Here is a 24,298-nt window from a genome sequence, read left to right on the forward strand (position 1 = left end):
ATTTTAGCTGGACTGTAATAAGAAAAGTCTGGAAATGACCTAAGTCAATAGCAATAGGGTATTGTTAAATAAACACATCTTAACTATGTAACACAGTGTTAGTTATATATAACCATTAGTTTTCCTTCTCCCTTTTTTAAAAATAAAACATATGTATAGAGAGAGGAAAGTTTCCAGAAATATATGCATTAAAGCATTAGCAGTCAGCTATGTGATTGATGCTCTTATTTTCTTTTTGTTCTTTAGATCTCTTGAATGTTTCTGTAATGAACATCTATTTCTTTTTCTTTTTTTAAAAATTGGAAAACAGAATAAAAGGTACTATTTTGGCACACACACAAAACTAAAGAATAATACAGCTAATTTATTTCATATTCAGTTCTAAGCTTCGTTGAACTTTTATATTTGAAACTCTGTTGGCGTTAGAAGTAGTTATAACTATCAGAATTAAAGGAGGAACAGTATTATAATGAAAGGATCCTGGGTTATAATACCAAGTTGCTACTACCAACTCTGAAAATAACTAGCTCTTTAAACTTTGTCCAAGTGATATAACTTCTTGGAGCCTTAGTATCTTCATTAATTGGAATCACTGATCTCTAATCATATTGAATGGGAAAGAGTCAGAATAATTGATATAGAAAAAAGTAATACAAATTCAGAGCCTGATGTGGTGCCAAGAAGCAATATCTTTTTCAGTACACGTCATCTTCTTTTCATGGATGATGGAAAATCTCTTACCATCAAAAGATCAAGTTTTCAGTGAGAAATGTGTACAGGGTTTTAAAATATAAAACAGAACAGCAAATGTTATTACTAAGCATATAATTCTGTTCCATTAAAGACTAAGAATGTGGAGACTACCCATTGTGAAAACAAGACACATTAGTGATCAATGCCTAAGAGGCAATTTTAAAGTACTCCGTATGGTTACAGACAAAATGAAGTAAACGCACTTCTCCTTATTCTTCCCACTAAGTACAATTAAAAGCCCTAGACAATATGTAAAAAACAAATATAAGAAGATTTTGAGAGGTGGAGAAAAGAAAGTAGACTACACCTAGAGACCTCGAGACCAGAGGAAGAACATGGCAGTGAGTTCACTGGGTTTTCTTTTTGCTGCATATATCTCAGACGAGGTACTGAAAAAGTCAGCAATCAGGAGAAACCAATGGACTCAAACCAAAAAAGCCCCAAGAAAAGCCAAAAGAACCAGAAAGGGTGAAGCATGAATGCCATGTGGAGAACCTTCAACTTCAACCTATTGGTAATGAGACAACCCTCCCCATCCCTACCGGTATGGTGTCAGCAGAGAGCCTAAACTTTCATCTTCACCCAGCAGTAATGAGACACCCCTTTCTCCTGCCCCACAAAAGTCAGTGGAGGTCAAATGTCCAGGTCACCCTGGACATCCAAACCCATCTGGAAATAATGAGGCAGTGTCCTTCTTTCCTCAGTGGCATGACGCTGGCATGGTGTCAGAGGAGGTCTGCTGACGCAGAAGATTTACATAAGATTCAGAGTTCCATAACATAATACAATACAATTGAAGATCATTTGTTAAACTAAGAACCAGGAAAATCTCTTTTTTTTTTTTTTAACATCTTTATTGGAGTATAATTGCTTTACAATGGTGTGTTAGTTTCTGCTTTATAACAACGTGAATCAGTTATACATATACATATGATCCCATATCTCTTCCCTCTTGCGTCTCCCTCCCTCCCACCCTCCCTATCCCACCCCTCTAGGTGGTCACAAAGCACCGAGCTGATCTCCCTGTGCTATGCGGCTGCTTCCCACTAGCTATCTATTTTACATTTGGTAGTGTATATATGTCCATGCCACTCTCTCACCCTGTCACATCTTACCCTTCCCCCTCCCCATATCCTCAAGTCCATTCTCTAGTAGGTCTGTGTCTTTATTCCCGTCTTGCCACTAGGTTCTTCATGACCTTTTTTTTTTTTTCCTTAGATTCCATATATATGTGTTAGCATACTGTATTTGTTTTTCTCTTTCTGACTTACTTCACTCTGTATGACAGACTCTAACTCCATCCACCTCACTACAAATACCTCCATTTCGTTTCTTTTTATGGCTGAGTAATATTCCATTGTATATATGTGCCACATCTTCTTTATCCATTCATCCGATGATGGACACTTAGGTTGCTTCCATGTCCTGGCTATTGTAAATAGAGCTGCAATGAACATTGTGGTACATGACTCTTTTTGAATTATGGTTTTCTCAGAGTATATGCCCAGTAGTGGGATTGCTGTGTCGTATGGTAGTTCTATTTTTAGTTTTTTAAGGAACCTCCATACTGTTCTCCATAGTGGCTGTATCAATTTACATTCCCACCAACAGTGCAAGAGGGTTCCCTTTTCTCCACACCCTCTCCAGCATTTATTGTTTCTAGATTTTTTGATGATGGCCATTCTGAACGGTGTGAGATGATACCTCATTGTAGTTTTGATTTGCATTTCTCTAATGATTAATGATGTTGAGCATTCTTTCATGTGTCTGTTGGCAATCTGTATATCTTCTTTGGAGAAATGTCTATTTAGGTCTTCTGCCCATTTTTGGATTGGGTTGTTTGTTTTTTTGTTATTGAGCTGCATGAGCTGCTTGTAAATCTTGGAGATTAATCCTTTGTCAGTTGCTTCATTTGCAAATATTTTCTCCCATTCTGAGGGTTGTCTTTTGGTCTTGTTTATGGTTTCCTTTGCTGTGCAAAAGCTTTTAAGTTTCATTAGGTCCCATTTGTTTGTTTGTGTTTTTATTTCCATTTCTCTAGGAGTTGGGTCAAAAAGGATCTTGCTGTGATTTATGTCATAGAGTGTTCTGCCTTTGTTTTCCTCTAAGAGTTTGATAGTGTCTGGCCTTACACTTAGGTCTTTAATCCATTTTGAGTTTATTTTTGTGTATGGTGTCAGGGAGTGTTCTAATTTCATACTTTTACATGTACCTGTCCAGTTTTCCCAGCACCACTTATTGAAGAGGCTGTCTTTTCTCCACTGTATATGCTTGCCTCCTTTATCAAAGATAAGGTGACCATATGTGCGTGGGTTTATCTCTGGGCTTTCTATCCTGTTCCATTGATCTATATTTCTGTTTTGGTGCCAGTACCAAACTGTCTTGATTACTGTAGCTTTGTAATATAGTCTGAAGTCAGGAAGCCTGATTCCTCCAGCTCCATTTTTCGTTCTCAAGATTGCTTTGGCTATTCGGGGTCTTTTGCGTTTCCATACATATTGTGAAATTTTTTGTTCTAGTTCCGTAAAAAATGCCAGTGGTAGTTTGATAGGGATTGCATTGAATCTGTAGATTGCTTTGGGTAGTAGAGTCATTTTCACAATGTTGATTCTTCCAATCCAAGAACATGGTATATCTCTCCATCTATTTGTGTCATCTTTAATTTCTTTCATCAGTGTCTTATAATTTTCTGCATACAGGTCTTTTGTCTCCTTATGTAGGTTTATTCCTAGATATTTTATTCTTTTTGTTGCAATGGTAAACAGGAGTGTTTCCTTAATTTCACTTTCAGATTTTTCATCATTAGTGTATAGGAATGCAAGAGATTTCTGTGCATTAATTTTGTATCCTGCTACTTTACCAAATTCATTGATTAGCTCTAGTAGTTTTCTGGTAGCGTCTTTAGGATTCTGTATGTATAGTATCATGTCATCTGCAAACAGTGACAGCTTTACTACTTCTTTTCCGATTTGGATTCCTTTTATTTCTTTTTCTTCTCTGATTGCTGTGGCTAACACTTCCAAAACTATGTTGAATAATAGTGGTGAGAGTGGGCAACCTTGTCTTGTTCCTGATCTTAGTGGAAATGGTTTCAGGTTTTCACCATTGAGGACAATGTTGGCTGTGGGTTTGTCATATATGGCCTTTATTATGTTGAAGAAAGTTCCCTCTATGCCTACTTTCTGGAGGGCTTTTATCATAAATGGGTGTTGAATTTTGTCAAAAGCTTTCTCTGCATCTATTGAGATGATCATATGGTTTTTCTCCTTCAATTTGTTAATATGGTATATCTCGTTGATTGATTTGCGTATATTGAAGAATCCTTGCATCCCTGGGATAAACCCCACTTGATCATGGTGTATGATCCTTTTAATGTGCTGTTGGATTCTGTTTGCTAGTATTTTGTTGAGGATTTTTGCATCTATGTTTATCAGTGATATTGGCCTGTAGTTTTCTTTCTTTGTGACATCTTTGTCTGGTTTTGGTATCAGGGTGATGGTGGCCTCGTAGAATGAGTTGGGGAGTGTTCCTCCCTCTGCAATATTTTGGAAGAGTTTGAGAAGGATAGGTGTTAGCTCTTCTCTAAATGTTTGATAGAATTCGCCTGTGAAGCCATCTGGTCCTGGGCTTTGGTTTGTTGGAAGATTTTTAATCACAGTTTCAATTTCAGTGCTTGTGATCGGTCTGTTCATATTTTCTATTTCTTCCTGGTTCACTCTCGGCAGGTTGTGCATTTCTAAGAAGCTGTCCATTTCTTCCAGGTTGTCCATTTTATTGGCATAGAGTTGCTTGTAGTAATCTCTCATGATCGTTCGTATTTCTGCAGTGTCAGTTGTTACTTCTCCTTTTTCATTTCTAATTCTATTGATTTGAGTCTTCTCCCTTTTTCTCTTGATGAGTCTGGCTCATGGTTTATCAATTTTGTTTATCTTCTCAAAGAACCAGCTTTTAGTTTTATTGGTCTTTGCTATTGTCTCCTTCATTTCTTTTTCATTTATTTCTGATCTGATCTTTATGATTTCTTTCCTTCTGCTAGCTTTGGGGTTTTTGTGTTCTTCTTTCTCTAATTGCTTTAGGTGCAAGGTTAGGTTGTTTATTCAAGATGTTTCCTGTTTCTTGATGTAGGCTTGTATTGCTATAAACTTCCCTCTTAGAACTGCTTTTGCTGCATCCCATAGGTTTTGGGTCGTCGTGTCTCCATTGTCATTTGTTTCTAGTATTTTTTGATTTCCCCTTTGATTTCTTCAGTGATCACTTCGTTATTAAGTAGTGTATTGTGTAGCCTCCATGTGTTTGTATTTTTTACAGATCTTTTCCTGTAATTGATATCTAGTCTCATAGCATTGTGGTCGGAAAAGATACTTGATACGATTTCAATTTTCTTAAATTTACCAAGGCTTGATGTGTGACCCAAGATATGATCTATCCTGGAGAATGTTCTATGAGCACTTGAGAAAAATGTGTATTCTGTTGTTTTTGGGTGGAATGTCCTATAAGTATCAATTAAGTCCATCTTGTTTAATGTATCATTTAAAGCTTGTGTTTCCTTATTTATTTTCATTTTGGATGATCTGTCCATTTTTGAAAGTGGGGTGTTAAAGTACCCTACTATGATTGTGTTACTGTTGATTTCCCCTTTTATGGATTAATATTTGCCTTATGTATTGAGGTGCTCCTATGTTGGGTGCATAAATATTTACAATTGTATACCTTCTTCTTGGATCGATCCCTTGATCATTATATAGTGTCCTTCTTTGTCTCTTGTAATAGTGTTTATTTTAAAGTCTATTTTGTCTGATATGAGAATTGCTACTCCAGCTTTCTTTTGATTTCCATTTGTATGGAATACCTTTTTCCATCCCCTCACTTTCAGTCTGTATGTGTCCCTAGGTCTGAAGTGGGTCTCTTGTAGACAGCATATATACGGGTCTTGTTTTTGTATCCATTCAGCCAGTCTGTGTCTTTTGGTGGGAGCATTTAATCCATTTACATTTAAGGTAATTATCGATATGTATGTTCCTATTCCCATTTTCTTAAATGTTTTGGGTTTGTTATTGTAGGTGTTTTCCTTCTCTTGTGTTTCTTGCCTAGAGAAGTTCCTTTAGCATTTGTTGTAAAGCTGGTTTGGTGGTGCTGAACTCTCTCAGCTTTTGCTTGTCTGTAAAGGTTTTAATTTCTCCATCAAATCTGAATGAGATCCTTGCTGGGTAGAGTAATCTTGGTTGAAGGAGAACTTCGTCACTTTAAGTATATCCTGCCACTCCCTTCTGGCTTGCAGAGTTTCTGCTGAAAGATCAGCTGTTAACCTTATGGGGATTCCCTTGTGTGTTATTTGTTGTTTTTCCCTTGCTGCTTTTAATATGTTTTCTTTATATTTAATTTTTGATAGTTTGATTAATATGTGTCTTGGCGTGTTTCTCCTTGGATTTATCCTGTATGGGACTCTCTGTGCTTCCAGGACTTGATTAACTATTTCCTTTCCCATATTAGGGAAGTTTTCAACTGTAATCTCTTCAAATATTTTCTCAGTCCCTTTCTTTTTCTCTTCTTCTGGGACCCCTATAATTCGAATGTTGGTGCATTTAATGTTGTCCCAGAGGTCTCTGAGACTGTCCTCAATTCTTTTCATTCTTTTTTCTTTATTCTGCTCTGCAGTAGTTATTTCCACTATTTTATCTTCCAGGTCACTTATCCGTTCTTCTGCCTCAGTTATTCTGCTATTGATCCCCTCTAAAGTATTTTTAATTTCATTTATTGTGTTTTTCATCGTTGCTTAGTTCCTCTTTAGTTCTTCTACGTCCTTGTTAAATGTTTCTTGCATTTTGTCTATTCTATTTCCAAGATTTTGGATCATCTTTACTATCATTATTCTGAATTCTTTTTCAGGTAGACTGCCTATTTCCTCTTCATTTGTTAGGTCTGGTGTGTTTTGACCCTGCTCCTTCATCTGCTGTGTGTTTTTGTCTTCTCATTTTGCTTATCTTACTGTGTTTGGGGTCTCCTTTTCACAGACTGCAGGTTCGTAGTTCCCGTTGTTTTTGGTATCTGTCCCCAGTGGCTAAGGTTGGTTCAGTGGGTTGTGTAGGCTTCCTGGTGGAGGGGACTAGTGCCTGTGTTCTGGTGGATGAGGCTGGATGTTGTCTTTCTGGTGGGCACGTCCACGTCTGGTGGTGTGTTTTGGGGTGTCTGTGGCCTTATTATGATTTTAGGCAGCCTCTCTGCTAATGGATGGGGCTGTGTTTCTGTCTTGCTAGTTGTTTGGCATAGGGTGTCCAGCACTGTAGCTTGCTGGTCGTTGAGTGAAGCTGGGTCTTGATGTTGAGATGGAGATCTCTGAGGGATTTTTGCCGTTTGGTATTACGTGGAGCTGGGAGGTCTCTTGTGGACCAGTGTCCTTAAGTTGGCTCTCCCACCTCAGAGGCACAGCCCTGATGCCTGGCTGGAGCACCAAGAGCCTTTCATCCACACGGCTCAGAATAAAAGGGAGAAAAATAGAAAGAAAGAAAGAGGATAAAATAATATAAAATAAAATAAAATAAAATAAAATAAAATAAAGCTATTATAATAAAAAATAAGAAAAAATTATTAAGAAAAAATTTATGAAAAAAATTTTTTTAATTTTTAAAAATAAATTTATTAATTTTTTATAATCAAAAATAAAAAATTATTAAGAAAAAATTTATTAAGAAAAAAGAATTTTTAATTTTTTAAAATAAAAAAATTAAGAAAAAATTAAAAAATTTTTTTTTAATTTTTTAAAATAAAAAATTAAGAAAAAAAGTTTTTAAGTAAAAAAAAAAAAAAAAAAAAAAAAAGGGGTCATGAAGAACCTAGTGGCAAGACGGGAATAAAGACACAGACCTACTAGAGAATGGACTTGGGGATATGGGGAGGGGGAAGGGTAAGATGTGACAGGGTGAGAGAGTGGCATGGACATATATACACTACTAAATGTAAAATAGATAGCTAGTGGGAAGCAGTCGCATAGCACAGGGAGATCAACTCAGTGCTTTGTGACCACCTAGAGGGGTGGGATAGGGAGGGTGGGAGGGAGGGAGACGCAAGAGGGAAGAGATATGGGAACATATGTATATATATAACTGATTCACTTTGTTATAAAGCAGAAACTAACACACCATTGTAAAGCAATTATACTCCAATAAAGATGTTAAAAAAAACAAAAACTAAAAACGGTCGGACCGAACCCTCGGACAAATGGTGAAAGCAAAGCTGTACGGACAAAATCTCCCCCAGAAGCACACACATATACACTCACAGAAAAAGGAAAAGGGGAAAAATTAATATATCCTGCTCCCAAAGTCCACCTCCTGAATTTGGGATGATTCGTTGTCTATTCAGGTATTCAACAGATGCAGGCACATCAAGTTGTTCGTGGCGCTTTAGTCCGCTGCTTCTGAGGCTGCTGGGAGAGATTTCCCTTTCCCTTCTTTGTTCGCACAGCTCCCGGGGTTCAGCTTTGGATTTCGACCCGCCTCTGCGTGTAGGTCGCCTGAGGGCGTCTGTTCTTCACTCACACAGGACGGGGTTAAAGGAGCAGCTGCTTCGGGGGCTCTGGCTCACTCAGGCCAGGGGACAGGAGGGGTAAGGACGCGGGGCGAGCCTGCAGCGGCAGAGGCCGGCGTGACGTTGCAGCAGCCTGAGGCGCACCGTGCGTTCTCCAGGGGAAGTTGTCCCTGGGTCACGGGAGCCTGGCTGTGGCAGGCTGCACAGGCTCCCGGGAGGGGTGGTGTGGATAGTGACCTGTGCTCGCACACAGGCTTCTTGGTGGCGGCAGCAGCAGCCTTAGCGTCTCATGTCCGTCTCTGGTGTCCGCGCTGATAGCCGCGGCTCGCGCCTGTCTCTGGAGCTCGTTTAGGCGGCGCTCTGAATCCCCTCTCCTTGTGCACCGCGAAACAAAGAGGCAAGAAAAAGTCTCTTGCCTCTTCGGCAGCTGCAGACCTTTTCCCGGACTCCCTCCCGGCTAGCTGTGGTGCGCTAACCCCTTCAGACTGTGTTCACGCAGCCAACCCCAGTCCTCTCCCTGAGATCCCGACTGAAGCCTGAGCCTCAGCTCCCAGCCCCCGCCCGCCCCGCCGGCTGAGCAGACAAGCCTCTCGGGCTGGTGAGTGCTGCTCGGCACCGATCCTCTGTGCGGGAATCTCTCTGCTTTGCCTTCCGCACCCCTGTGGCTGCGCTCTCCTCCGTGGCTCCGAAGCTTCCCCCCTCTGCCACCCGCAGTCTCTGCCCGTGAAGGGGCTTCCTAGTGTGTGGAAACCTTTCCTCCTTCACAGCTCCCTCCCACTGGTGCAGGTCCCGTCCCTATTCTTTTGTCTCTGTTATTTCTTTTTTCTTTTGCCCTACCCAAGTACGTGGGGAGTTTCTTGCCTTTTGGGAGGTCTGACGTCTTCTTCCAGCGTTCAGTGGGTGTTCTGTAGGAGCAGTTCCACGTGTAGATGTATTTCTAATGCATCTGTGGGAAGGAAGGTGATCTCCGCGTCTTACTCTTCCGCCATCTTGCCCAGACCCCCAGGAAAATCTTTTGAATGAACAGAGACCATCAACACGTGCCAAAACCAAGGCACACAAAAGTTGAATTACCTGACAAGGAATTTAAAGCAGCTATCATAAAAAAATTCTCATTGAGCAATTACAAACACATTTGAAACAAATGAAAAATAGGGACTCTTAACAGAGATTCAGAAGATAAAAAGAAGAAGCAAATGGAAATTTTAGAACTGAAAAATTCCAATAATGAAAATAACCTCAATAGGTGGGCTTCCCTGGCGGTGCAGTGGTTAAGAATCCGCCTGCCAATGCAGGGGACATGGGCTCGATCCCTGGTCCAGGAAGATCCCACATGCTGCGGAGCAACTAAGCCCGTGCGCCACAACTACCGAGCCTGCGCTCTAGAGCCTGTAAGCCACAACTACTGAAGCCCGCATGCCTAGAGCCCGTGCTCCACAACAAGAAAAGCCATTTTAGTGAGAAGCCCGCAGACTGCAGTGAAGAGTAGCCCCCACTCACCTCAACTAGAGAAAGCCCGCACACAGCAACGAAGACCTAATGCAGCCAAAAAATAAATAAATAAAATAAAATAAATAAATTTTTAAAAAAACAAAAACTCAGTAGATGGACTCAACAGTAGACTGGAATGGTCAGAGGAAAGAATCGGTGAACTTGAAGACAGGACAATTTAGAAATGAACTAATTTGAACAAGGAAATAGACTGGAAAAAATGAACAGAGCTTCAGAGACCTATGGGACCGTAACGAGAAGTCTAATTCATGTAATCAGAACCCCAAAAGGAGAGAAAGAGAGTGAGGCTGGAAAAAGTATTTGAAAAACATACTTTTTGAAGGAATGTCAAAAACTTCCCAAATTTGGCCAAACCTACAGAATCAAGAAGCTGAGCTAATGTCAAATAGGGTAAACCCAAATAAACCAATGCCAAGATACATCATAATCAAACTTCTGGAGAATAAAGATAAAGAAAAAAATCTTGAAAGCAGTCAGAGAAAAATGATACCTATGGGGAAAACCAGTTTGAACGACAGTGGGTTTCTCATCAGAAACCATGGTGCTGAAAGAATAGAATGGTCAACCCAGAATTCTATACCCAGCAAAAATATCTTTCAGGAAAGAAAGGGAAAGCAAAACATTCTCAGATGAAGGAAAACTAACAGAATTTGTTACCTATGGACCTACTGTTAAAAAAAAAAGGCTAAATGAAGTTCTTGAAATAGAAGGAAATGATAAAAGAAAAAATGTTGGGACATCAGAAAGAAAAGGCAATTAAAAGTAAAAATATGAATAAATATAATAAACTTCCTCTCTCATCTTGAGTGTTCTAAATTATGTTTGATAGCCAAAGCAAAAACAAAAATATGGTCTTATGGTTCTCAATGTATGTAGAGGAAATATTTACGACAGTTGTAAATGGTAAGAGTAAAGGGACTTAAATTGAGGTAAAATTTCTACACTTGATTCAAACTGGTAAAATGTCCACACTAGTAGACTGTAATAAGTTATGAATGTATAATGTAATAACCCAGAACAACCACTAAAAATCTGTACATAGAGATACATTCAAAAATACTATAAATAAGTAAAAATGGAATTCTAAGAATATTCAAGTTACCCACAGGAAGGCAGAAAAGAAAACAGAAATGGAAAACAGAGTGAACAAACAGCAAATGATAAAATGGCAGATTTAAGACCTGTCGTATCAACAATAACACATGTATACAATAGAATATTACTCAGCCATAAAAAGAAACGAAATTGAGTTATTTGTAATGAGGTAGATGGACCTAAAGTCTGTCATACAGAGTGAAGTAAGTCAGAAAGAGAAAAACAAATACTATATGCTAACACATATATATGGAATCTAAAAAAAAAAAAAAAATGGTTCTCAAGAACCTAGGGGCAGGACAGGAATAAAGACACAGACGTAGAGAATGGACTTGAGGACACGGGGAGGGGGAAGGGTAAGCTGGGACGAAGTAAGAGAGTAGCATTGACATATATACACTACCAAATGTAAAATAGATAGCTAGTGGGAAGCAGCTGCATGGCACAAGGAGATCAACTCAGTGCTTTGTGACCACCTAGAGGGATGGGATAAGGAGGGTGGGAGGGAGATGCAAGAAAGAGGGAGGGGATATGTGGATATATATATGCACATAGCTGATTCACTTTGTTATACAGCAGAAACTAACACAATGCTGTAAAGCAATTATACTCCAATAAAGATGTTTAAAAAATTACATTAAAGGTAAATGATCTAAATACAACTATTTAAAGACAGAGATGGGTTAGAATAGATTAAAAAAGCACAACCCAATTGTTTTCTACAAGGAACTCACTTCAAACAAACAGTATAGGTAGATTGAAAGTGAAAGGGTAGGAAAAGATACACCATGCAAATATTAATCAAAAGAAAGTAGGAGTGGCTATATTAATATCAGATAATGTAGGCATGAGAGCAAAGAAAATTTCCAGAATAGTATATACTAATAAAAGTATTCATCCACCAAGAAGACATAGCAATCCTAAATGTACATGTACTAACCAACAGTGCCACAGTATATGTGAAGCAAAAACTGACGGAACGGAAAGGAGAAACAGACAAACCCAAAAAGAGTTGAGGACATCAGCACCCCTCTCTCTCAACAATTGAGAACCAGACAGAAATCGTTAAGGATATAGAACTCAACAACACCATCAACTAACAGGATCTAACCAACATTTATAGAACATTCCACCCAACAACAGCAGAATACCCAATGGATTCAAACTAGAAATCAACAAAAAGATAAGAAAATTTCCAATATTTGGAAACTAAGCAGCACACTTCTAAATAATCTATGGGTCAAAGAGGAAGCCTTGAGGAAACACTGAACTCAGTGACAACAAAAATGCAACATATCAAACCTTGTGTGGTGCAGCTAAAGCAGCACTAAGAGGGAAATGTGTACCACTACACACATTATAAAAGAGGAAAAATCTAAACCATAACCAAGCTCCCACCTTATGAAACTAGGAAAGGAAGAGCACAATAACCCCAACTCAAGCAGAAGGAAGAAAACAATAAAGAAAAGAACAAAAATCAATGAAATTGAAAACATAAAAACAATAGAGAAAATTAGTGAAAAAGCTAGTTCTTTCAAAAGAACAGTAAAACTACAGACCTTCATAATTCCCTTGGAGCATTAACATTCAATGTTAGCACACTTATTTTTTTTTCTCTTTTTTTTTTTTTAATTTTATTTATTTATTTATTTTTGGCTGTGTTGGGTCTTCGTTTCTGTGCGAGGGCTTTCTCTAGTTGTAGCGAGCGGGGGCCACTCTTCATCGCAGTGCGCAGGCCTCTCACCATCGCGGCCTCTCTTGTTGCAGGGCACAAGCTCCAGACGCGCAGGCTCAGTAGTTGTGGCTCATGGGCCTAGTTGCTCCGCGGCATGTGGGATCTTCCCAGACCAGGGCTCGAACCCATGTCCCCTGCATTGGCAGGCAGACTCTCAACCACTGCACCACCAGGGAAGCCCTCAATGTTAGCACACTTTGATACCAAAGTTCTGATTCTCTGTGGCAGTACTTATGTTCTAGCCAGTTAAGAACATAGACTCTAGAACCAACTGCCTCGATTTGAATGAGTTGATATAAGTGAGTCATTTATTGTACTCCCCGATATTTTATGAATGTTAAAAAATGTTAACCATGTTTAATTATGAATGATAATGAAGAGCATGAGCATGATCCATTGAAGAAAATTTTGATTATTCTGCATAGGAAGAATGTATTATTGCTGCCTTGTTTCTGAACTCTGAACTAATAGAACCTGAGAAGGAACATCAAAAGTACCACTGATAATCCACAACTTTCTAGTATACAGTACTGCTCAATATTACATTTCTGGCTCATCACCTGCAGTGTTTCTCTTGAACCTAGGATATCATTACAATTGACCCTTAAACAACATGAGTATCACTGCGTGGGTCCACTTACATGCAGATTTTTTCAATAAATATATACAGTCCTCTGCAGTTGGTTGAATTCATGGATGCAGAAGGCTGACCATGGGACTTGAACATCCAAGGATTTTGTTAATCCACTGTGGGTCCTGAAACCAGTCCCCCACAGATACCAAGGGATGACTGTACATTTATGAAACTGTGCAATCTTGTAACACAAACTGCTCTTTTTCTCTAAATATTCCTACTTGGTGTAAAAAAAGACTGCCAGTATCAAAAAACATCATAATCCAAATAAAGACAAAAAAAGTTTTATTTTAAAAAAAGTATTCCTGAATGAGTCATTATGCTTAAAGAGTTCCTACAGATTTAATGAGGAAAATATTTACACCCCTGTGGAAAAGGGAGCAAAAGATACAAATACTTCGTAGAAGGAAAAGCATCAAAAAGAATAAAACATGTAGGTATAAATTGAACAAAAGAAGTGCAGACTTATACCCTGAAAACTACAGAACATTGTTGAAAGTTTTAAAGACCTGCATAAATTGGAAAGATTTCCCACGTTCATGGATTGGAAGACTTTCTATTGTTAAGATGGCAATACTTCCCAAATGGATCTACAAATTCAACATGGTTCCTCTCAGAATCCCAGTTGCAGAAATCGACAAGCTGATCCTAAAATTCATATGGCAACTCAAGGGACCCAGAATAGCGAAAAAGATCATGAAAAAGAACAAAGTTGGAAGACTCACACTTTTCAATTTCACAACTTAACTTCCAAGCTACAGTAATCAAGACAGTGTGATACAAGCAGAAGAACAGACATAAATCAATGGAATAGAATTGAGAGACCAGAAATAAACAGTCAACTGATTTTCAGCAAGGATGCCAAGATAATCATGGAGAAAGAGTCATCTTTTCAATAAATGGTGCTGTGATGGGACTTCCCTGGTGGCACAGTGATTAAGAATCCGCCTGCCAATGCAGGGGACACGGTTTCAAGCCCTGCTTCCAGAAGATCCCACATACCGTGGAGCAGCTAAGCCCGTGCGCCACAACTACTGAGCCTACGCTCTAGTGCCCACGAGCCACAACTACTGAGCCCACGTGCCATAACTACTGAAGCCCGCGCGCCTAGAGCCCGTGCTCTGCAACAAGAGAAGCCACCGCAATGAGAAACCCATGCACCACAACAAAGAGTAGCCCCCACTCGCCGCAACTAGAGAAAGCCCGCGCTCAGCAGCGAAGACCCAATGCGACCAAAAATAAATAAATAAAAATAGAATTAAATTTAAAAAATTTTTTTAATTGGAAAACCCCATTAAAAAAAATGGTGCTGTGATAACTGGATATCTATATGCAAAAGAACGAAGTTGGACCCCTTCTTCTTACCATACACAATAATTAGCTCAAACTAGATCATAGACCTGATTTTAAGAGCTAAAACTATGAAATGTTTAGAGGAAAAGATAGGAATAAATATTTATGACCTTGGAGTAGCCCAAGCCTTCTTTGATATAACACCAAAAGCACAAGTGACTAAAGAAAAAAATAGATGGGGCTTCCCTGGTGGCGCAGTGGTTGAGAGTCCGCCTGCCATTGCAGGGGACACGGGTTCGAGCCCTGGTCTGGGAGGAGCCCACATGCTGCGGAGCAACTGGGCCCGTGGCCCACAATTATTGAGCCTGTGCGTCTGGAGCCTGTGCTCCGCAACAAGAGAGGCCGTGATAGTGAGAGGCCCGCACACCGCGATGAGGGGTGGCCCCTGCTTGCCGCAACTAGAGAAAGCCCTTGCACAGAAACGAAGACCCAACACAGCCAAAAATAAATAAATAAATAATTAATTTAAAAAAAAAAATAGATGAATTGGACTTCATCAAAATTAAAAACTTTTGTACCTGGAAGGATACCATCAAGAAAGTGAAAAGACAACTCGCAAAATATGAGACAATATTTGCAAATCATATATCTGAATAAGGATTTCCAGAATATATAAAGAATTCTTACAACTCTTTCAACGTTAAAATATGGGCAAAAGATTAGATAGATATTTCTCCAAAGAAGATATATAAATGTTCAATAAGGACCTGAGAAGATGCTCAACATCATTAGTCATTAGGGAAGATTGGGAAATAATGGAGTACGATAAAAATACTGATTGTTGGAATACAAAAAAATACTATAGGCTATAACTGTAAAGGAATTTAGAAGAAAATTAAAGACTACAAACGGCATTTGCCTGTTTCTAGAATATATTTATACCATTGTTTGCTTCCTCTACTTCATATATCCCTGTTCTTCTTAATGTTATAAAGTTTAAAATGTTCTGTAATTAAAAGGTAAATAAAGAGTTACTATTTTCCTTTCTTAGATTGTGTTACTTGAAGCTAGGTGTGTTTTCTGCATTATTTATAACTTGAGATGTATCCAACTAGGGACCAACCTGTCAGCATGTGGGAGTCTCTTGATAAAATCTGTTTAACCATCTAATCCTTGGTTGTTGCAGGTGACATGGCTGTATGGTATACAGCTAACAGGTTTACTCCTGGTCTGCATTCTTCAGTTTTTTAATTCCATGATTCTTGGATCATTGCTTATCAGTTTTAACCTTTCGGTGTTAATTGCAAGAAAACTTCAGGTAGGACTTTTTTTTGTCCTTAATCAAAGTAAACTTTTTTTTTTAATTGTGTGGTTGTTTAGACCTTGTTTTCATATAGTATACAAAGGAAAATTTATGACCAAATTCCCACTAAAAAGCAGTAGGGCCATTATTTGCTTTTTTTGAAGTGCATGGTATAGCATTTGTTTTCAAGCTTTCTGATCTGCCATTCCTTTGTTTTGACGTTTATTATTTCTTAGAAAATTGGAATCTTAATTAAACTCAGGATTAGCCAGAGATACTTGTTTGACTGCCATTGGTTTAAAGTTGGAATAAAAGAGAAAAAAATGTTGACTTTTTTCATTTGTGAACTCAAGAGTGAGAAGAACATATTGCTTGTGGAAATGTGTTTGTCACAGTCTTTCAAGTTGGTGGACACCTTGTTGTTATTTGAAGTAGTAACACCACGCTTTCCCCCATCCTTCCATATCATATTATTGATTTTTAAGTGAGTTAAAATTAACTCTGTTTTGATAATTTTGAGATTCCAAATAAATACCTTTAGAAAAAAATGGGACATTTCCTAGAATAACATGTTTGACATTGGCCTCATCTTTTGACTTTATTATATAATTAAAATCTCTTAAATTTACATAAAATTTAAGAGTTAGTTGTTTTTCCTTAATAATGTTGCAAAGCCTGTTTTCTGTCTCATAAGCATATGAGAAACATTTCTCATAAGCACTTTTATATAAAGAAGCTGTTTTGTTTTCCATTTTGGGAAGAATAAATACGTTTTGTTATTAGTCTTTTGAGTGAGAGCTGCTATGGACAAATCTTCACAAAATTTTAAAAAACAGGCTTTTAGTTGACTTTTAAAAAGTGTACTTCTCATTTATCCTTTTAACCTTAATTATAAATAAACACTCATATTTGAACTGTTTAGATATTATTATATTTGATAATCCATAAAGTTATTTGAGGATTATAAGAAAACTATTATATATCAAAGAGCACAATTTACTTTTTTTATATAGGTCTTTTATTTAATGGGTTATAGTCTGTGATATATGAATCAGTGGATAAAAAGATGAATCAGTGGATCAAGTTCAGTCAGTATATGCTGAGTACCTTCTAAGTGGCCGACTCCATACTCTGGTTGAAGAGGTCTTTTAAAAAAAAAAAAAGGACTAGGACACATTTCCTCATCATATGGAGCTTATTATTAAGTGATTCATTTACTATGCGAAAAAGACAAATATTAAGACAATGTAACCTCATGAAAATTAGGTTATATTTTCCCTATATGTTGTGTGACCCAATGTTTTAAATTCTTAAGTAAGCTCATCTTAAATGTTTATGAAGTTATATTAAAATTTAAAAATTGAAACTCAACTCTTTTAATTTCCAGAAAAACCTGAAAACTGGAAGCTTCCTTAATAGGCTTGGGAAACTATTGTTACATTTATTTGTGGTTTTATGTTTGACACTTTTTCTCAACAACATTATTAAGGTAGGTTAATAAAATGACATATTTAATTTAGCATTACTAAAGAGTTACCAGTTTTACTTTAAACAGACTCAGTTTTACCTTTGTTTCAGTAACAGGATTATTTTCTTGAATTTAGTCCTTGATTTCTATTTGCTCTTTAACATGTTCTACTTTGAACCCACCTTTTGAGTTATTAAACTTTTTAAAAACTCAGCTTTAAAAGCATTAAACAAGTATTTCTCTAAATTTAAAAATTCTACTTTTTAGAGAGTTTTCTGTACTAAAAAAAAAAATGTCAATTTTTATTGGGTTAAGTTCATAAATAAACTGGCTTTACTATCGGAACCACATTGATTAATTGAGATGATTTCGCCCCTCTGGGAAGGCTGGTCTCAGGACAGAAGACAGCTGCATGTACATGAAAGACTCCTCTTCTGTAAGAGAATGTCAGTCTCTCTCCCTGTCTGTTGACTGTCAAAGAAAAAACAGACCCTTCACTCAGTCAGCCACATTAAACACCTCCACTCTAGGTCCTTGTCACTATTTTCTTAAACTCCATATAGTTCACTACTTATCAAAAACTTATTTGAGGGACTTCCCTGGTGGCGCAGTGGTTAAGAATCCACCTGCCAATGCAGGGGACGTGGGTTCGAGCCCTGATCCGGGAAGATCCCACATGCCGCGGAGCAACTAAGCTCGTGCGCCACAACAACTGAGCTTGTGCTCTAGAGCCTACGAGCCACAACTACTGAGCCAGAGAGGCACAACTACTGAGCCCGCGTGCTGCAACTACTGAAGTCCACATGCTTAGATCCTGTGCTCCGCAACAAGGGAAGCCACCGCAATGAGAAGCCCGCGCACCACAACGAAGAGTAGCCCCCGCTCGCTGCAACTAGAGAAAGCCCACGTGCAGCAACAAAGACCCAACGCAGCCATAAATAAATAAATAAAATTTATTAAAAAAAAAAAAAAAAAACTTATTTGAGCAGAACAATCAGCATTTCTGAAAGACTGGCTGAAAGATATGCAGTCCATCCGTTTCACCGCTCTACATGTTCAGTTATCCGTGCCTGGATTAAGCCAGGAGAGGGCTACTTGTCTGGACCACTGTTTTTTGACTCCCCAAAGAATAATGCCTATTGAATTGCACTTGATGTTCTGCCAGCTACCTACAATGAGAAGAATTTTAAAAAATAGTCTTTGAGACTGTTCTCTGTTTTTACTGTACCCATGGGGAAAATTTCTCTTGAGTCTCAGTTTTAGGATTATAAGGATGTCTTCTGAGCAACTGGTTTGTTTTAATCTTATGACCCTGTGAGTAGCATAAATGCTTTTATTTCCCTCTTTGTATTTGCTACTAGAATGCATGAGCCCAGATTTGTGGCTCATCTCTACTGAATATATTTTGTGTACTAACCTCAGTTCTGGATTAATCTTATTTTCTTTTCTATTGTCATTTTTCTTTTGATACAATTTCTTCACCCATTTATGTTATATGAATTTTTGTAAGCCATAAATTAAAAATAAAATAATGTGAATTAAAATTATACTCACTAATGATAAACACTGGCATTTGTCTCTTCACCCCTTGAGGGTTATTGCTGTGTCTTGAATTGTCTTTGCAAGAATGAGTCTTATATCAGTTGTATCTGCAGACAGAAAAACCCAAAGCAAAATAGGCTTTGTGGGCTATGTTCCTATTTGAGGTTTCAGATCATGATATTATCAGTTTTCTGATTTAAAAAGTTGTACTCACTGGGCTTCAGCCGTCTCCCTCTCCCTGAAACCAAAGAACCTCATCTTTTATCTATTTTGCGTGTTGAACTTATGCCTAGACTTTGTTTGCAAAAACGATTCTGCTAAAAAAAAAAAATAGGAATAGAGGGTGTTTGAAAATCCCTGCTTTTGAATGAAATAATGCCATTTGCAGCAACATAGATGGATCTAGAGATTATCATACTAAGTGAAGTAAGTCAGAACAAGGAAGACAAACACCATATATATCACTTATATATGGAATCTAAAATATAATGCAAATGAACTTATTAACAAAACAGAAACAGACACGGACATAGAAAACAAATTTAGGATTACCAAATGGGAACGGGGTTGGAGGAGGGATGAACTAGGAGTTTGGGATTAGCAGATACATACCACTATATATAAAATAGATAAACAACAATGTCCTACTGTAAAGTACAGTGTACTGTATTCAATATAAACCATAATAGAAAAAATATATATGTATAACTGAATCACTTTACACCAGAAACTAACACAACATTGTAAATCAACTATACTTCAATAAAAGAATTTTTTTAAGTGAAAAAATCCCTGCCTTAGGATTTCTCAGTTCTAAGACCTATTGTAAACATTTACTAATTTTATACATACACACACATACAGTCCTATGAAATGGAGCACTGAAGATGTGTATTCAATGGGAAATTATCAGAAAACCATGCATAAGGAACTGATAGCAATTTTTATTTTCTCCCTCCCCGATAGAAAATTCTTAACCTCAAGTCAGACGAACACATATTTAAATTTCTGAAGGCAAAATTTGGATTTGGAGCGACAAGGTATGACTGAATTTAAAGTCTGTGTTTGCTTTTTATATTAAATCAGCAGGGTCTTTAAAATGTAAGTTATCAGTTCTTAAGTTCAGGCTTATTTTGGGGAAAAGTTGGAGGTTTACTTATCTTGTACTGAATTTAATACTTTGCTTTCCCTTTGTTTCCTAGAGATTTTGATGCAAACCTGTATCTGTGTGAAGAAGCATTTGGCCTTCTGCCTTTTAATACATTTGAAAGGCTTTCAGATACTCTGCTTTTTTATGCTTATATATTTGTTCTGTCCATCACCGTGATTGCAGCATTAGCTGTTGCCTTCCGTAATCTCAGGTATGGCATATTTCAGAAATCTAATTCTATGCTTTAATGAACTTGTTCTGTGTTGCAGAAAAATTGCTAAATAGAAAATCAAAACATCAGATACAGAATCATCTTAAAGGGGAACGTACCCAGGTTAGCGTGGACTGTATTCTCAGTTGGTAAGGGTGGAGTAGTTAAGAGACAATAAAAAGTAGTAGATGCCATGCACACAGGTCCGGGTTGGAGTCCTGGCTCGCATACTTGGGAACAATGTGATCTTTGAGCCAGTTACATAACCCTTCATTATTTCCATTTCCATTTCTGTAGAATAAGAGCACTAAGAGTACTCACTCTACAGGGTTTTGTGAGAAATAAATAAGTGAAAATTACATAAAGTACTTAAAGCAGTGCCTCATGCATAGAGTATATTGTGTAGATTTTAGCTATCATTAGCAAGTGTTATTATTATTGACTTGTAGTCTCTCTGTTTTGTTCCCATTATTAATTTCCTGTGTTTTTCTACCTTTCTTCCTCCAGCTGCCTTTTTTATTTCTCATGAACTGTCAAGAGTTAACCATTGTTTATTTGTTTTGTTGCATCGTGTTTAAGGGCTTATAAAGTTGGAATGGACCATAATTATTAGCATCTACTAAAAGTCTTAAGTATTAGTTGACAGTTTTTTAAAACTTAGCATGTCTGCTAATCTACTTAAAAGAGAAAGTCAGGGAGTATGAAGAATACCTACCTATCAAGCTGATGGAGGTTTTTGCATTTACTATCCATGTTAAATTGAAAGAAAATTAAGTGTAAGAAGTTGAAGCTACTGTCATTTGTGGAAAAGTAATGAAGCCCAGAAGGAAACCCTTTTCCTGTGTAGTTACCTTGCCAATTAAGGTGCTGGTGAGCTGTGATTCGCAGCCACCGGAGAGCTGTGCTGGGAGAAAGTCATTACAGTGAGCCCAGATCAGTTGAGGTGTTTTATGATTATTAAGAATGAAGCAACATTGAACCATGAAGCTATTTCATTGACTATAAACTATTTTAGTATCTTTCAGAAGTGTTCTTTTTATACCGAGTCCAAGATAAAAATTTAGCCCCATGAAAATAGATGGAAGTTATTCTAGACAGTGTAACTTAATATTATTCCAGACACACCAGGTGTCAACAGGACTCTAGACAGCATGCAAAGCAGGAAGTTCAGTTGGCCTGCAGTGTTGTGTGAAAATGTCTGCCATGCTCAGCGTGAATCTATGGGCCGTCCTTGGAAGCTTATTTGGTATATGATTATAGATAAAGATTTTACCAGGTAGGGATATTAGGACATTATTAGAGGAAAGCACTACATTAATTAAAGTCATTTAAGAATTACAGGTCTCAATGTGAATTAACGTCTAAGTAATTTGAAGGATATATTATCAATGCCAAGTATTTAAAGTATTTCTACCTTCTAGTACTAGGAAGGATGGTACCGTTACGTTTATACACCACATCTACATTAGTGTGCAGTATATAACTGAAAAGGATACCCTGTTCTGTACTCATGGGATTAATAGAGCTTTCCAGCTCAGTTGTGGGCACTGGGAGAGGTGTTGCAGAACTCTCCCAGGTATCAAGGGAGGATGAGAGGGTATGTTCTTGTCTGGAGTAATCTTTTAGTATCAGTGGAAGCCAGAGTTTGGGTTGTGATACATAACGTTTAAGTAAAGATTATCACCAGTGGTGAAAATTACCACAGAGTATCATTTTAATTTTCTTATGTATCTAGGGTGGTGTAAAAGAGGATTTCCAGGAAATAATAGGTCTATAGTTACATGGAAGCATTGTACATATCCAAGTCTATTGGATTTGTATGAAGGATAAGTGGGGCCTTTATAGAAGTATTATTTTTATCCTAAACTGGCAGCCCTTACTGTTGTTTCCTTTTCCCCTTGACAACAAATTGTGCAAATCTGAACCCACTCATCCATCTCAACATCATTCAAGTGGGGACAAACAGACAGTACGTGCTTCCCAATGTGATGCAGTATGGAATACATCATATCCCCATGAAGTGTACTTGCCAAAATAAATGAACTTGACTCTAATAATTAACCTCTAGATCTAATTACAAGTTTATAAGAAACATGGGAGTAGAGAAATATATTAAATGGCACCACGAGGAGACAATCGGCCAAATCCAGGAGGTAGGAACAGTTATAGGACAAATGATGCATTTTCTTCAACGAGTAAATGCCCTTAAAAGTGGGGAGGGGGGAGTACTTTTATTGATTGAAAGATAATTTAAAGAGACATTGATGAAATGCAGTATGAAAGCTTTGGATCCTCATTCAAAGAAACCACCTGAAAAAAGCTATTGCAATAAATAGAAAATAGAACGTGAACTGGGTGTTAGATGATGTTGAAGGGTTATTGTTAATTTTATTGCAGTCCTCTTAATGTAGCCATATTTGATTTTAAAAAATCACGTTAGGGTACTTCCCTGGTGACGCAGTGGTTAAGAATCTGCTTGCCGATGCAGGGGACACAGTTCGAGCCCTGATCTGGGAAGAACCCACATGCCGCGGAGCAACTAAGCCCGTGCGCCACAACTACTGCGCCTGCGCTCTAGAGCCCGCAAGCCACAATTACTGAGCCCGCATGCCACAACTACTGAAGCCTGTGTGCCTATAGCCTGTGCTCCGCAACAAGAGAAGCCACCGCAATGAGAAGCCCGCACACCGCAACGAAGAGTAGTAGCCCCCGCTCACCGCAACTAGAGAAAGCCCACGCGCAGCAACAAAGATCCAACACAGCCAAAATTAAATTAATTTTTAAAAAATCATGTTAGACATATGTAATGAGGTATTGTGGTAGGTTAAAAATGTGATCATTGGTTCGTAAAGGAACTGAATTCCAAGTTTATGGATACATTTTTACTTCTTATTTGTAAAAACTAGAAAAATATGAGTACCTACTATGACATCTCTAAAGATCTCTTGTAGTTTCAGTGATTCCAAAATAATATTTTTTTTGCTATCTCTTATAATTTAAAGGATTAAAGGACTTTAAGGTTTTGCTTAAATTAAAATGAAATTTGTTCAATTTTAGTTACTCTAATTATTAATGCATTTATATTATGACACTTTTAGCCTCATAAACAAATTCAAAATTGATCAGAGCTGATTCACTTTATCTTAGGGAAATAAAACATTTCTAAATATATGAAGGCATAGGTTTCTTGTATCTTCCTTTTTTTTCAGTTAGTTATTATTTTTGGCTGCGTTGGGTCTTCGTTGCTGTGCGCAGGCTTTCTGTAGTTGCGGCAAGCGGGGTCTACTCTTCCTTGCGGTGTGTGGGCTTCTCATTGCTGTGGCTTCTCTGCGGAGAATGGGCTCTAGGCACGTGGGCTTCAGTAGTTGCTGCACGTGGGCTCAGTAGTTGTAGCACGCAGGCCCTAGAGCGCACAGGCTTCAGTAGTTGCGGGGCGTGGGCTCAGTAGCTGTGGCACGCAGGCTCTAGAGCGCAGGCTCAGTAGTTGTGGCGCACGGGCTTAGTTGCTCCGCGGCATGTGGGATCTTCCCAGACCAGGGCTGGAACGTGTGTCCCCTGCATTGGCAGGCGGATTCTTAACCCCTGCGCCACCAGGGAAGTCCTTGTATCTTCTTCTTTAAGAAAGATTTAACTAAATTAAAGTTAGTTACCCAGCTTTAATTTTTGTATATGTACTATTTTATGCAGTTATTCTACAAATCAGCAATCCATGTATAAAATGGGAGAGTACACAATCGGCCTGAAACCAGAAACTGCCTACAATTTAATACATACGATTCTGTTCGGATTCTTGGCATTGAGTACAATGAGGTATTTTTGTCTTATCTGTTTATATTTTTATTTGACCACTCTGTACCTGACATAGTTTAGCAATATAATTTGCAAACTGATGATCATCTTGATTAATGATTATGGTTCCTATAAAAATGTCCTTGTTTACTATCTTCTCCCAGTATAAAATATTATTTATAACCAGTTTTTTTCCTAATTACCAATATTCCTCTACTTTTACTTACATGATGGTTCTCAAAAGGCAATGGAATTAATAAGTAACTCCTTGGCAATGGTTTCTGCATAG

The 24,298-nt window shown here is 37.9% G+C and overlaps 1 protein-coding gene across 2 annotated transcripts in view; it reads left to right on the forward strand.

Moving 5' to 3' along the window:
* The window catches only part of DPY19L3 (dpy-19 like C-mannosyltransferase 3), a 75,119-nt gene that overhangs the window by 33,391 nt on the left and 17,430 nt on the right, over nt 1-24,298 (forward strand). For both annotated transcript variants that reach the window (XM_061173041.1, XM_061173042.1), the window contains 5 exons: nt 15,733-15,864; nt 17,237-17,338; nt 19,826-19,899; nt 20,062-20,220; nt 23,908-24,030. In XM_061173041.1, the coding sequence (XP_061029024.1) occupies nt 15,733-15,864; nt 17,237-17,338; nt 19,826-19,899; nt 20,062-20,220; nt 23,908-24,030 (590 nt within the window). The remainder of the gene's footprint in view (nt 1-15,732; nt 15,865-17,236; nt 17,339-19,825; nt 19,900-20,061; nt 20,221-23,907; nt 24,031-24,298) is intronic.

The sequence above is a fragment of the Eubalaena glacialis genome, chromosome 18 (genome assembly GCF_028564815.1).
Source record: "Eubalaena glacialis isolate mEubGla1 chromosome 18, mEubGla1.1.hap2.+ XY, whole genome shotgun sequence".
In the NCBI taxonomy this organism is placed as follows: domain Eukaryota; kingdom Metazoa; phylum Chordata; class Mammalia; order Artiodactyla; family Balaenidae; genus Eubalaena; species Eubalaena glacialis.